The 15,910-nt window shown below is 44.1% G+C and overlaps 1 protein-coding gene across 3 annotated transcripts in view; it reads right to left on the bottom strand.

The window, feature by feature from the left end:
- LOC140487875 (calcium-binding protein 1-like) overlaps positions 1-15,910 on the bottom strand; it is a 121,064-nt gene that overhangs the window by 14,070 nt on the left and 91,084 nt on the right. For all 3 annotated transcript variants that reach the window (XM_072587246.1, XM_072587247.1, XM_072587248.1), the window contains 3 exons: positions 13,290-13,320; positions 8,532-8,675; positions 1,470-1,579 (listed from right to left, as the gene is read on the bottom strand). In XM_072587246.1, the coding sequence (XP_072443347.1) occupies positions 1,470-1,579; positions 8,532-8,675; positions 13,290-13,320 (285 nt within the window). The remainder of the gene's footprint in view (positions 1-1,469; positions 1,580-8,531; positions 8,676-13,289; positions 13,321-15,910) is intronic.

Raw genomic sequence — 15,910 nt, 5'->3', positions numbered from 1 at the left:
GTGGGAGTTTCCTCTGCACACACTGGCATCTGCCTTTTCTCCTTTGTAATAGTTGATACACATCAAAAAATACTTTGCGGATTGTAACACGCCTTTGGACATTCCAAAGGACACCATATAAATGCAGACCCCTCTTCTCTTCCTTTCCAGCTGTCGCTCGTGTTCTGGAGATGTGGCACATTTCCAATAAAATGGGCAATTTTCTGTGAGTTGACCCTCACTTTGCAAGGGATACTTAATCCCCAACTCAGCATCTCAAACCACAGCAGGACTTCACATGAAGTTGAAAGAGAAGCAGTCCCTGTGTCAGAATCTGAGGAAACCCCACACTGCTTGTGATCTTTAAAGAGCAAGAATCCATTAGGTCCAAACCTCATTGTCACCCTCCATTGCTCCAGGTACCAGGAGGACTGGCAACATGGAATTAACAAACTGCAGAGTCTGACGGTATAGGACAGTGAGGGAGAGTTCAACCTCCCAAACTGAGAAGCTTTCACTGTGAAGTCATTGTTTTGTTTTGACCTCACTCCCAAGATGCAGTGAAGACTGCACCAATAACTACAGTTGGGGCAGCACAGGGGTTGGCACTGCTGCCTCACAGCGCCAGGGACCCGGGTTTGATTGCAGCCTCGGGCGACTGTCTGTGTGGAGTATGCACATTCTGCCCATGTCTGCTCCGGGTTTCCTCCCACGGTCTAAAGGTGGATTGGCCATGCTACATTGCCCATAGTGTTCGAGGATGCGCAGGTGAAGGGTGGAATAGTCGGAGGAAATAAGGGTGGAGGATTGGTGCAGACTCGAGGGGCTGAATGGCCTCTTTCTGCACTGTAGAGATTCAATGTCTCCAGGATGTTATCATTATTTGGACCTCTTGTGTGGAGGAAATGTATACTCATCCCTGGAATAGCAAGAGGCAACCGTGTTAAAGTAGTTAGGCCCGTGTGAGTGCTGGCACCTTACAGAAATTAGAGGAATGACTGATTCTATGCTTACCCATCTGCATGTACTTAATGGCGACCAGGAACGGGAGCGCTGACTGACCTTTCTCCTCCTGAACAGAAACAAACTCAACAGATGAATGTGGCGTTATCCTGTGCCAGTCTGTGTGACCGTCTTCCACACTTAGAAGTACACCTGCCCACTGGTGACACAACTCTATGGTCCCAGAGATCCCCTCTGTGTAATACTCCCTCTTTGAGTAAACAGAATGGAAGGGAGATGAGAGAAGGCCGTATGGCCCTCTGAAATACAGGCACATCCAGTGTTTCCCATTGGCTCTCACATTCGAGAACGGCCTCAATTAATATAAACCCAAACCAATACCTGAGTTTCTGCTGGTGACTTGTCCAATGAGCTTAATGGAAACAATGGAGAAATTGTATGAACAGACTTTGCCCTAAATTCCAAGATAAGGAAGGAGGTTGGGCAAGTCCCAGTTCTGGCTATGGTATAATCTTTGAAACAGTCACCTCTTTGAAAGCGTCTCGAAGCTCTTTCACTCCAATCATGTCAGCCGTCTCCGCCAAAAGCTTTGGTCCCATCAGTTCCAAAAAGTCATCAAAATCAACATGGCCACCCACTGAAAATAAAGCACAAGGAAGCAAGAAGCCCAGTCAGCTCAGTTTGCAACAACAGATTCAATACATTCATTATTGAAGAAACAACAGCACCACAGCCCAGGAATGCTTGCTGCTGACTGTAGAGGACAAGGGCTCAGTAGCTTGGCATTGAATGACTTCAATGGAGGCTGTGTGCTGTTTAAATTAAACAGGATAGCAAACATGGTCAAAGAACAGACAAAGACACTGACTCCCCAACATCCCTGTCCGCAACACCCTCAGGTACTGGATTCTAACAGGGTATTGGTCACCATGATGTACCATTGCACTGGTCTGTAATTGCGCATGACAAGCTGCTGCAGATGTTTGCTGTTGCCTTCTGCAGGTTGGCTGACCAGAAATCTCTCCTGCTCTTACTGCTGGTCATCGGGAAGGTGGGACAGATTTACAGGCTGAGACTGAACCTCATCAAACCCATTACAAAGCACCCTGTGTGGCCATCCAGAACTGCAATGGGATTTGAACCTGGGGTTTCTGGCCCTGAGGTATTGACATTCCCACTCCACCACAAGAACCTCCCCTCCTCGAACATCGCTCAGGGTAATTTCGAGGCAAGAGACGATTTTCTTTTCATTCTCTTCACACTCAGAAAGACCCTCTGAAAATATTTCAATTGTTGTGGCAGGCTCTTGAGAGATCTTGTATCTTCAAACACAGGCAAATCAGCACGGTGGTCATTTCATTGCCAATCCCTAACTGCTATGATATGATGGTGAGGGGGTCTACCTCATCCTCTACAATGCTGGTGAGGATGGGTTAGGGGCAGCATGGGGCTATCCCAGCACAGTGGCTTAACGTTGTAAATGAAGAGGTTGGAGAGCCGCTTGTGAAAAATGAGTTGTGTAAGAATCTCCAGTCCTAATGAAAAATGGTGCCATTTGTTTCAGTCAGTGGGTCGATCTTGTGTTTGTACGATTACATCAGATGGATTATAGTGAAGTACCGACCTGTTTTGCAGCCTCTCAATCTGATTATCGATCAAAATGAAAACCGGAATTGATGTATAGCAGGTTGCTGGCTCATTATCATGGTATCAGACAAAAGTACATCACACTCTAACTCTTACCAGTAGACTTCACGGACTAATATCCAAGAGTTTACCGAATTCGCCTTTGTCTGTGGATCATACTGACAAAGCCCTAATGACCCTGTATGCGCCTCACCACACTCTGTCCACACATCACCTCCAGTCTGCAGACCCCAGCTGCTTTGCATTTTAATCACCTCCTTCCTCTTTAAATCTTTCTCCCTAAACAATCTGCATCAGTGATCGTCATCCTGTTACTATTACGTATGTGTTTTGATTAATTTAAGCTTCTTGGCTTTGTGTTAAAGAACTTCACGTTAACATCAACATCGAGAACGATTTCTAAACCTTGCTCTATCATTCTGGCAGCTTGCATCAGCATGATGTAAATTTACGATAAATGCTTCATAGTGTTGCTAAAATGTCACTGCCCCTCTCTTCCCAAGATGGCCATTTGCTTTTACATGGGTATTATGATAAAAATTTGCCTCGACACAATACAAGACTATTGTGTGTCACAGTAAGTCTCTGCAATGAGTCAAACACACCACAAAAGTCTGCAAAAGATCTTAAAGAGGTTCTTCGTTAAAAATGATAATAAAAGGTGCTTTCGCGATTGAGAAGATTGTAGGCCAGGGGTCACACTCAGCCCTTCTGGAAGGGCATTTTCTTACTTCACTATCTACAAACCAGATTCACAATGAGTGTGATGAAACTCTTATCTAACTGTAGAGCCAACAGAGATTCAACGAGGAATAGTGTGTCTGAAAGAGTCATTCATTGCACAGTTTCCTCAATTCTCAGAGCAAGGTCAGTCGATATAAAACACTCCCCCCTTTCAATTTGTGCCACTCTCTACCTCTCTCCCTTGTGGGACTACTTCTTCCAGACACTCAATGTTTCAGATGAGTTTTGTCAACCCTACCTATGGAAGAGGTCTTTGTAATGCAGTGGTAGCATCCCTTGCTCTAAGCCAGGATGTTCATGTTCAAGTCTCACCTGCTCCGGAGGTGTTTAATTATCATAAATTCCCTACAGTGTGGAAGTAGGCCATTCAGCCCATAAGGTACACTGACCCTCCAAACAGCATCCAACCCAGACTCACCACCCCCTACCCTATCCCTGCATTTCCCATGGCTAACACACCTAGCCTGCACATTCCTGGGTAATATGGGCAATTTAACATGGCCAATCCACCTAACCTGCACATCTTTGGGTTGTGAGAAGAAACTGGAGCACACGGAGGAAACCCACACAGACACAGGGAGAATGTGCAAACTCCATACAGACACCTGTCAGTGGGTGGAATTGAACCCGGGTCCCTGGCACTGTGAGGCAGCAGTGCTAACCACTGAGCCACCGTGCCACCGTGCCATTGTTATCTCTGAGCAGGTTGATTCTGAAAACATTATCTTCAGGGCCAGGAGATTTGGTTTGACCATTTTCAGCTAGAGTGCAGCACTCACATAAACCACACAGACAGAGGGACCAATGACCCAGAGGAATCTTGCATCGAACAGTTCTGTAGACAAGTTGTATCGGGCTCAAAAATGTTAACTTTGTTTCTCTCTCCATGGATCTGCTGAGATCCTTCAGAACTTTCTGGGTTTGTTTCAGATTTCCAGCACTCACGTGTTTTATTTTGCTTTTATGTGAATTCTGTTTGCCTACTCAGACAGACTCCAGGTACAAGTGGCAGAGACAGGGAGTCCTGCTTAGCAGGAAGCCCACTGGTTCCTTCAAAGGCATCTCAATCACAGTGCGCTAAGTCTCCATTTGTCAGCGAACATCGAGACTTGGGAGAGTTGACATACAGCACGGTGGCCCAGTGGTTAGCACTGCTGCCTCACAGCGCCAGGGACCTGGGTTCGATTCCACCCTTGGGTGGCTGTCTGCGTGGAGGTTGCACATTCTCCTTGTGTCTGTGAGGTTTCCTCCCACAGTCCAAAGATTGCAGGTTAGGTGGATGGGCCATGTTGAATTGCCCATAGCGTCCAGGGTTATGTAAGCTAGGTGGGTTTGCCATGGGAAACTGAGTCTGGGTGGGATGCTCTTCAAAGGGTTGGTGTGGACTTGATGGGCCAAATGGCCTGTTTCTACACTGTAGGGATTCTATGTGCTGCCAATTCAAGCTGGACACATTTCTAAAAGAATGTCAATTAACTATCAAGCAAAGGAAGAGTAAGATTCATTTTAAAAGAGGTTGCAAATTTCTCTGGAGCTCCTCTGGATTAGCACCCTGAAGCTGTTTTTAAATTCATCTTGGGATGTGGGCATCACTGGCTCAGCCAGCATTCATTGGTCAGGCCTAACTGCCGAGAGTCAACCACGTTGCTGTGGGTCTGGAGTCACATGTGAGCCAATGCAGTGTCCTGCTCTAAAGGACACTAGTAGACCAGATGGGTTTTTGGACAATTGACAGTAGCTTCATTGTTGGACTCTTAATTCCAGACTTTTTTTTAAAATGAATTCAAATTCCACCATCTGCCATGGCAGGACTGGAACCCTGATGCCAGAACATCATTTGGGTCTCTGGATTAATAGTCCCATGATGTAAGCACCAGCCCTTGAGGCAGAGTGAGGAAATGAGTTTCTGCCGAGATTACGACAAGCCACGAGGAAAAGCACAGGAGTTTGGGTTAAAAACCCGTTCTTAATGGCTGCCCAGTCGCATCAATAGACAGAGTGCCACAGACCCTGCAGGAGAGTAATAATTACCCTGTTATGCTGGAGGCAGCTGGTTTCAAAATATAGAACACTCTGCCATTGGAACACAGTTGCCCATTTCATTCCAAACAGCAGCATCCTCACACACTGATACTGGGCTTTTCACAGTGGCATTGTACCAACCTAGTGCTGTTCGTAGGCCTCACGGTATAATTTCTTCCTCACAGTTAACTTTTTTTGCAGCAGACCCCTGTTCCTAAGCGCAGGAGGTTGAGAGGTGACCTTATAGAGATCTATAGGTTAAGAGGTGACCTTATAGAGATACACCTTATCTATACTCAATGAGAAGTACAGATAAGGTGAATGGCAGGTGTCTCTTCCATCGGTGGGGATTTCAAGACACAGACGGTATATTTTTAAAGTGAGAAATGAAAAATTTAAATAAAACATGTTTTTTTTAAAAAAAAAGAATGGTTTGTGCGTGGAATGAACTTCTGGAGCAAGTGGTGGATGTGGGTAACATTTAAAAGACATTTAGATGAGAACATAAATAGGAAAGGTTTGGAGGGATTTGGGCCAAGCGCAGGCAGGTGGTACTAGTTTAGTTTGGGATTATGGTCTGGTTGGACTTAAGGGTCTGTTTCCGTGCTGTATGACTCTATGGGATCCCCTGTGAGATTGTGGGATCTGTAATGCTAGGTATCAGGTTAATGAGACAAGTTACATATTAAACACCCACATAATAACTAGGCTGCTATGGAAGGACACTGTCTGTTCCTTGGTGTAGTGGATTGAAATCTGAGAACTGTATTTTTAACAAAGTCCCAAATGCACTGTTTAATCAAATGTGGCCTAACCTTTAAAAAACAGAGCATTTAATCATTGGCTGGGATTACATCAATGAAACAGATCAATAACAAACTTTCCAGGGGGCAGCAGACTTAACAGTGAAATATCTGAACTGCAAAGGATTGTTTGAGGTGTCAGTTGTTAAGCTGAGTTAGTGCTGAATAAACTGTATGTGTCAGGGGTGACCTGGAATTGAAGTAACCTGCTCAACTGCATTAGTCTTCTGCGTCTGGAAGAACACAGGCTGTAAGACCCAACACTAGATTCCACTTAGCTGCAATGTTTATTTTTAGTCGTCATTTCATTAGAAACATTAAAAATACAGAAAGATAGAAAACAGAAGCAGTCAGCCCTTCCAGCCAGCTCCCCCATTCAACATGATCAAGGCCAATCATCACTAAGAACTTTATCCAATTCCTTCTATGTTTTGGCCCCAAACACTTTCTGTGACAGAGAATTCCACAGGCTCCCATCTCTGTGGGCGAAGATATTTCTCACCTCAATCCTGAATGGCCCTCCCCATATGCCATGATTCCTGGTTCTGGAGCATCAGAAACATCCTTGCTGTCTAGTCCTGTTAGAATTTTATAGGTTTTTCTGAGACTTCCCCACTCCCCCAACAATTCTTCTAAGCTCCAGTGAATACAGTCCTAAGCAATCCAGTCTTTCTTCATATGTTAGTTTGGCCACTCCATGGATCAATCTGGTAAACTTTCATTGAAATTCCCCCATAGCCAGATCATCCTTCTTTGGTTAAACTGCGCTTAATTATTCCAGGTATTAAACTTCCCACTACATTCAGTGTAAATGTTCCTGCTTGAGGAGACTGGGGGACAGGCATATAGTGTTGTGCCGAACAACTTCCCACCCTTGGCCATTCAGTACAACCAGCTTGTACATGTGCCATGATGTTGTAGAGGGCATCAGGACTTGGCATCACTGTGATATGTCAGGTTAGGCGATGCCAGCCATGGAGGGAATACAATGTCAGTTGAAATCACTCTGCGCTTACTGAGTCTTAAGTAGACCAGGCAGGAGGCTGGAAGAACACAGCAAGCCAGGCAGCATCAGGAGGGGGAGAAGTCAATGTTTCGGGTGTGACCCTTACAGGATGCTGCCTGGCTTGCTGTGTTCTTCCAGACTCCTGCCTTTCGACTTTGGACGCCAGTATCTGCAGTTTTGTTTTTGTCTCTACTGAGTCTTAAGCGGGAATCAAACGGTTTTTGGTTTGCTTGTTCACAGGTTGGGGCTTGACAGGATTTGACGAGGCCTTGCTGCCTGTTATGCTATGTGATTCTCGGATGTTGGAAACAGCTTAGGCTCGGAAAGGTTAAGGTTCAAATGCCTTTAATCCAAATTGCCATGCTACCTGGTAGGAAGACTGCCTTAGGACACACATCCTGACTCTCCTCTGCAGCCATGAACATGATCCCCTGGAACACTTATGCATACAACTGGTTTGTGACTGCAGATATCCCCCCAATATCCAAAGGTAGAGTGTTCCCAGGAAACCTTTTGTAAGCTGCAAATGACGAAAAGCGAAGATGCATGACTTTTATGGCAAAAATATTTATTGATTATCATAAAAGCAAAAATCCTCTTTGGATTCGCGAAAATAAGTACCAATATGGGGACTTTTGTAAAAGCGAAGTGGCGTTCAAAAAGTTGGGGGACACCTGTAATCAGTTCCTCGCTCTTTAAAGACAATCCATCAAAATATAACAGTAACCCAGTAATGCTTGATATCCAATCTCTCACATTAAATACTGGGGAGGATACCTTAGGGAGGCTGTTGAGAGGGAAAGACTGGACACAGTTCAGAAAAGCTGGTTTATGTTTAGAAGCACCTAACCATGGCAATGTTGGCAAGGACAGGAAGTCCCCAGGTTACATATGGGTTCCATTTTCTCTGCTGCTTGTAAGCCAAATGTGTATGTAAGTCGGAACAGATTCAGGCAAATTAGTCCGACCGTTCGTTAGGACGAAACATTGCAGGCAACTGAGATTCTTAAAAATAATTTTAAAAATGAGAAGCTGGAGGGTGGTTCCCAAGTATGGAACATTGGTAAGTCGGGCACTTCCTGTACCACAGTCACTTGTGTGACATGGATCTGTTCTATAGCATGGCCAATACACCGGACCAGAATCCCACAGCATTGCTCCAGTACCAACATTAATGCCAAGAGCACTTCCCTTTACTTTGTACCTGATCTACACAGATGCTGTTTCAACTTCATTACATTCATCTGGCCTTCAGATGAGATGAAATTTTCTCAAGTTGTACACCTGCTGTGCTTCAGATTTCAATGTTCGAAAGGTAGCATAATTGCAACCAAGTCTATTTAGATCATCACAAAGTCTCAACTTACAGTTCATGTTGATTTGCTGGGAGAGTTCGATCAGCTCCATTTCTGTCGGCATGTAGCCCATCGTCCGCATACAGTTACCCAGGTCTTTACAGCCAATGAATCCATCCTTGTCCTTATCAAACTCTTTGAATGCGTCTCTCAGCTCTGCCAACAGACAGCAATTTGACCATAAAGAAATATCCTTTGATAAAACAAATCAGGTCTCCCATGAGTATTAAATTAATGTGACCGACAACAACTTGCATTCAAATACCACCCACACTGTAGGATAATATCTCCAGGCACACAGACACACTTAATCAGACACAAGATCTACAATGAACCAAGGATCTAAAAGGTTAGTCCCATCGGCGGGAGTTGAGAACAGAAGGGTGGTGGTGATATTGAGCGAGAGAATTCCAGGTATTAGGGTCTGGAGATCTGTGGCTACAGTCATTGACCTAAAGGAGAGGGGGGAGTTACACAACAGTCTTCGGCATTCTTGACACACTGTGTCTGTTCTGTGAAGTTGGACCATACAAATTAGGTTCAGACCCCCTCGCTGAGATTCTGCATATCCCAACACTTACACTGTACTGACAAGCCCCAGCTTATATATGTGTGCTCCCACATTCGAACGTTAGGTAGCCCATTGTTGAGGCATGTGCTCTTAGAACTGAAGAACTATTGAGCAAAGAGTCAGGGCAATGTACCAGGAGTTTATGCAACTTAAGAAGGTGGGGCTTGCATTGTGAACTGTGTAGCTATCATACCCATTCATCCAGTGTGTCATATACACACTTGTAACAGACAGATTCAGTCAGGTGACAGGGACTGGAAGGTGTGAAAAATGAGAAGCAGGACCCTAGAACACATGACTGAACAGGAAAGCGAAATAAACAGATTGCAGAAGATATCTAACAATTATTTGTGTATCCTAGAACTTGGTGGGAAGCTAGGGAAGTGATTGCTGGGCCTCTTGATACATTTGTATCATCTATAGTCACAGGTGAGATGCCGGAAGACTGGAGGTTGGCAAACGTGGTGCCACTGTTTAAGAAGGGTGGTAAGGACAAGCCAGAGAACTATAGACCAGTGAACCTGAAGTCGGTGGTGGGCAGGTTGTTGGAGGTAATCCTGAGGGACAGGATGTACATGTATTTGGAAAGGCAAGGACTGATTCGGGATAGTCAACATGGCTTTGTGTGTGGGAAATCATGTCTCACAAACTTGATTGAGTTTTTTGAAGAAGTAACAAAGAGGATTGATGAGGTCAGAGCGGTAGATGTGATCTATATGGACTTCAGTAAGGCGTTCGACAAGGTTCCCCATGGGAGACTCATTAGCAAGATTAGATCTCACAGAATACAGGGAGAACTAGCCATTTGGATACAGAACTGGCTCAAAGGTAGAAGACAGAGGGTGGTGGTGGAGGGTTGTTTTTCAGACTGGAGGCCTGTGACCAGTGGAGTGCCACAAGGATCGGTTCTGGGTCCACTACTTTTTGTCATTTATGTAAATGATTTGGATGTGAGCATAAGAGGTATCGCTAGTAAGTTTGCAGATGACACCAAAATTGGAGGTGTACAGGGTTACCTCAGATTACAACAGTATCTTGATCAGATGGGCCAATGGACTGAGAAGTGGCAGAGGGAGTTTAATTCAGATAAATGAGAGGTGCTGCACTTTGGGAAAGCAAATCATAGCAGGACTTATACACAGGGAGTGTTGCTGAACAAAGAGACCTTGGAGTGCAGGTTCATAGCTCCTTGAAAGTGAAGTCACAGGTAGATAGGATAGTGAAGAAGGTGTTTAGACAAAGTCTTTTCCCTGGGGTGGTGGAGTCCAGAACTAGAAGGCATAGATTTAGGGTGAGAGGGGAAAGATATAAAAAAGACCTAAGGGGCAACTTTTTCACGCAGAGAGTGGTACATGTTTGGAATGAGCTGCCAGAGGAAGTGGTAGAGTCTAATACAATTAGAACATTTAAGAGGCATTTGGATGGGTATATGAATAGGAATGGTTTGGAGGGATATGGGCCGGGTGCTGGCAGGTGGGACTAGAATGGGTTGGGATATCTGGTTGACATGGATGGGTTGGACAGCAGGGTCTGTTTCCATGCTGTATATCTCTATGACTCTATTTAGAAAAGGGAGGTAGACAGAAAACGGAATCATAGACTGGGTTAGCCTGATAACAGCAGTGTGGAAAATGCTAGAGGCCACCATCAACTTTTAATAACAGCACTGGAAAACACTGGCAGCTTAAGACTGAGTCTCCATGGATTTACGAAAATTAAACCGCGGAGGGTACAGAAAAAGATTTACTGGGATGCTGCTGGGAATGGAGTGTTTGAGATAGAAAAATAGATTGAGACTTTTTTACACTGCAGCACTGGAGGCTGAGAGGTGATCTTGTCAAAGTTTATAAAATCATGAGGGATGTAGATCAGGTGAATGACAAGGGTCTTTTCTCTAGGGTGGGAGGCGGTTCAAAACTAGGGGCATATTTTAAGGTGAGAGGAGAAAGATTTAAAAAGGATATGAAGGGCAACATTTTTATTTAAACAGAGAGTGGTGTGTGTGTGTGTGTGTGTGTGTGGAATGAACTACCAAAGAAAGTGGTAGATGCAGGTACAGTTATATTGTTGAAAAGACATTTGGATAAGTTCATGAATAGCAAAGTTTTGGAAGGAGAGGAGCCAGGCATAGATAGGTGGGACTAGTTTAGTTTGGGAACATGGCTAGCATGGACTGGTTGGACCAAAGGGTCTGTTTGCATGCTGTATGACTATGAAAATGAAATCATGCTGGCCAAATCTACTGGACGTTTTCGAAGAAGTAATTAGTAGAGTTGATTGGGGGAGCCAGTGGACTTTAGGAAGGCGTATGATAAAAGTCCCACATATGAGATTAACATGTAAAATTAAAGTGCATGGGATTGGGAATGATGGACTGACACGGCCAGAGAATTGGATGTCAGGAAACAAACAGTAGAAATAAACAGGTCTTTGTCTGAGTGGCAACCAGCTACTGTGAACTCTCACTATTCAGAATATTTATTTCGCTGAGGGAATTAAATGTAATATCTCCAAGTCTGCAGTCAATACCAGGCTGGGTGGGGGGGTGAACTATGAGGAGGATGCAGACTTAATGTGCAGATAAATGTGAGGCTATCCACTTTAGTAGCAAAAACAGGAAGGCAGATTATTATTCGAGTAATGATATATTAGGTAAAGGCTAGGTCAGTGAGACCTGGGTGTCCTTGTACAGCAGTCACATAAAGTGAGCATTGCAGGTGCAGCAGGTGGTGAAGGCAGTAAATGGTGGGATGGTCTTCATACTGAGAGGATTAAAGTACAGGAACAGGGATATCTTGTTGCAATTGTACAGGGCCTTGACGAGACCACACCTGAAATATTGTGTACAATTTTGAAAACAATAATTTACACCCACTCACTCAACCTGTCTATCTCCCCATCTAGATTCTTTGTGCCATCCTCATTACTTGCCTTCCCAATTATTGTTATGTCATCTTCAAACTTGGCTATAGTTCCCTCACCCAAGTTATTAATATATATTTAAGTAATGTGGCCCCAGCTGTGATCCCAGTGGAACTCCATTAGTTACAGTGCCAGCCTGAAAATGGCCCCTCTATCTCTCTCTATTAGTTAGCCAATCCTCTGCTCAGGCTAATATACTAGCCCCAATTCCATGGGCTCTTACTTGGGGAACATTATCAAATGTCTTTTGGAAAACCAAATGTATGACACCTACTGGGTCCCTTTTATCTATCCTGCTTATTGCCTCCTCAAAAAGACTCTAATGCATTTGTCAGGCATGATTTCCTCTTCAAGAAGCCACACTGATTCTGCTTGAATGTATTATATATTTCTAAATGCTCTGCTACTACATTCTTTATATTGAACATTAATATCACCACAATAACAGATGTAAAGCTAACAGGCCTATACAATTATAGAATCCCTACAGTGTGACTGAAGGCCATTTGGCCCTTTGAGACCTCACCGACCCTCTGAAGAGCACCCAATTTTCAAAAGGGAATCAACTAAACTCATGAAATGGGAAACACTGCAGGGGAGTGAGTGGAGAGCAGAGGGAGTAAGGACAATTAAACAAATTCTTTTAAGGAGACAGAATGGGCTGAATGGCCTCAATCAGTCATGTAAGGTTCTATGATATCAATTAGTAAATTTTAAAAAACATGTTAAAATTATGCAGACAGTAACAATTTCTTCTCATAATGGAATATTGGAACAGTTAGCCAAAAATGGGAGTGGTTCATACCAACACTGCCATTTCCAGGTGCAGGGGTTCTGAACACTTTTCATAAAATCATATAGTACAGAAGAGCCCCTTCGGGAGAAAGTGAGGATTGCAGATGCTGGAGATCAGAGTCGAAATGTGTGGCGCTGGAAAAGCACAGCAGGTCAGGCAGCATCCGAGCAGCAGGAGCAAGAGGCCCTTCAGCCCATCAAGTCTGTACTGTCAAACTTGTTAGGCATGATTTCTAGTTTAACGTCATTCCCTCACGTGAAAACAGCTAATTCAGGGATACATGGTATCTAGGTTATAAAAACCACACCTTGTCCATGTGAAAGCTGAAAGATACCCTGGATGGGGAAACCACCAAATATATCTGTGATGATTTGCAAAACACTTTCATTGTCTTTGGTTGTTAATGAAATATATAGTCAGGGTTTCCTGGAGAATGGTTCTTAGTCACGGCATAAGTTAATAAAAAAACTGAAATGTTTACCTTCAATTTCCTCTGCTCCCAGCTCTCTGTCCTAATGATAAAACAGTTTAGCATTAGATATCTCCCACGTACTTTAATGTGTGTTACACATTTACAATCGAAATATGATGCAGGATGCTATTAGTTCAAATAGCATTCAGTTATCTTCAATGAGAAGGTAATGTCACTGGCTCAATCCTGTTCATACTGGAACCTGTATTGTTTATTTTTTAGTTGAAATGTTAAAGAGACACTGAGTTACCCAGTGACATCAAACTGTCAAACGTGACCCCTTATCAAAAAGACCATAAATGATTGAAACCCAAATGAACGAAGTTTTCGAATTAAATAATGTTCTTGGTGGCGCTCTACACTCCAGTCCCTCCATCACAAAATTACCTCCTCACCGAATCAGTACATTTTTAAAAAACATGCTTCCATTCAACATGCAGAATTCCCGACTGCGATCCAATGCTCCCAGTAGGGAGCAGCACTGGCAGGGGGCACGGCTCGGAAAACTGCCTGTGTTCCCTGGGATGTGTGGAGGAATGCTACTCCCTCCCTGCAAGAGCTGGATACTGGGATTCACTGTAAACAAACAGCAAGCCACGGCCAACCACAAAGACTGGGGGTAATGAGAGGGTGGAAATTGCAACCAACTGAAGTGTAGGGTCAGAGTGTAGAGTGCAGTTGGCAGCAGGGAACATTGTCAAAAACTACACAGGACCCTGATAATGCTCAGCAAGTCAGGCAGCACCTGCAGGGAATGAAAGAGTCAATATTTCAGGTCACTCGCTTATGTCTCCCTCCATAGCTAAGTAACCTCAGCATTCTCAGTCTGTAATTTTCTACAATATACCCTGTGGAGTGTGACATGAAATTTCAACTCTTTCTCTCTGTACTGCCTTATCTGCTGCATATGTCCAGCATTTGCTGATTTCTGTATTTTGTGACAAACTTTATACCTTATGAGTTACATTTGTATTTGTGGGTGGGACTTCTATGAATGCAGCTCACCAGACCTTTAAGTAAGGTTACCTAATACAAGGGAAAGAGGCCAAACCTGTGTGCAGATCCATACAACGGCCTTAGGTGTGGCAGAATGTGATTATGAGTGCATTTCTCTTCCCATGAAATGCAAGAACAACATAAGTTTGAGGTTACAGAGAGTCCTAAGACCTAAGGCTGTACAAGACTGTGTCTCCATTAGGGGTCACTGTTTTGTAGGTGCAGATGACTGCTGTCCAATTCAAAATAATACAAAGAATATTGTCAGAATGACAGTGACCCTCATGTGAGGACAATGAAGCAGTTTGCATGGTCACTACTAAGATATAGGTAGCATAAACCAATTTGTGTCCGGCAGGGTCCCACAGTCAGCACTGAGAAAGCAGCCAGATATTCCTGGATTTGGTAATGATGATTGAGGGATAACTATTTGCTGAGACACCAGAGAAAACTTCATTGCTGTTTTTCATAATACTGCCAGGGGATCCTCTGCATCCACCTTGATATGACACAGAGGCCAAAATGTGGCACCTCTGACAGCGCAGAGCTGCCTCCATACTGCCCTGGCCTGAAGGTGGACAAACTCAGCACACAAACACTAAGGCTACTAGACAGACAAAAAACACAGTCAAGGGAATGGCTTTGCCATACACCTTGTAGGAACAACTTCCAAATGAAGCATTGCTTCCCGTACTCATTTCCATTGAGCATATTGATAACAGGAGGCTGTTAAAACCTGCTGCTGAAGATTACTTTCCCCCTCCTTTGTCAGCTGCCTATCCAGTAATATTGTCGCTTTTATGCATCAATGTTAGTCTAAGTGCAGAATAAATAGTTGCCTCTAGGTACACTGCTGTGTTTCCCACTTCTTGCAAAATGTGTCCAGAGAACAGGAGAGAATTACACACTGAGATGGCAAATGCTTCAATATTTAAAACCTCTGTGATAATTTTCTGTAAATGTGACGCAGTGCTAAGCCACTGCAGTTAAATGTGACCATTGGAAGTAGGGCCAGCAACGCAAGAAGAAACAATCGCTTTGTTTTCGAGGATTATTCATTAAGATCTATTAGCCACAAGAGAGCACTGCACTTTCACTCTCAGCTCATTCATTAAATTCAACTGACAACCACCAAGTAATGTACCTCAACATTTGGATCATACATAACGTTATGCTGACAACTGTTAAGAATGAGTGTTGCACTGGAATTAGGTTAGATTAGATTAGATTCCCTACAGTGTGGAAACAGGCCCTTCGGCCCAACAAGTCCACACCGACCCTCCGAAGAGCAACGCACCCAGACCCATTCCCCTACATTTACCCTTTCACCTAACACTACTGGCAATCTAGCATGGCCAATTCACCTGACCTGCACATCTTTGGACTGTGGGAGGAAACCTGAGCACCCGAGGAAACGAGGAGAAGTGCAAACTCCACACAGACAGTTGCCCGAGGCAGGAATTGAACCCGGGTCACTGGCGCTGTGAGGCAGCAGTGCTAACCACTGAGCCACCGTTGTGAGAAATCATTAAATCAGTATCTTTGTAGTTGAATTTGTACCTTCACTCTCCTTTCCTATCCCAGAGCGCTATTGATTAAAGCCCAGATACATCTGAATCCAGACACACAACTTC

The sequence above is a fragment of the Chiloscyllium punctatum genome, chromosome 17 (assembly GCF_047496795.1).
Source record: "Chiloscyllium punctatum isolate Juve2018m chromosome 17, sChiPun1.3, whole genome shotgun sequence".
NCBI classification, from domain to species: domain Eukaryota; kingdom Metazoa; phylum Chordata; class Chondrichthyes; order Orectolobiformes; family Hemiscylliidae; genus Chiloscyllium; species Chiloscyllium punctatum.
This window is presented reverse-complemented; position numbering and strand designations above follow the sequence as displayed.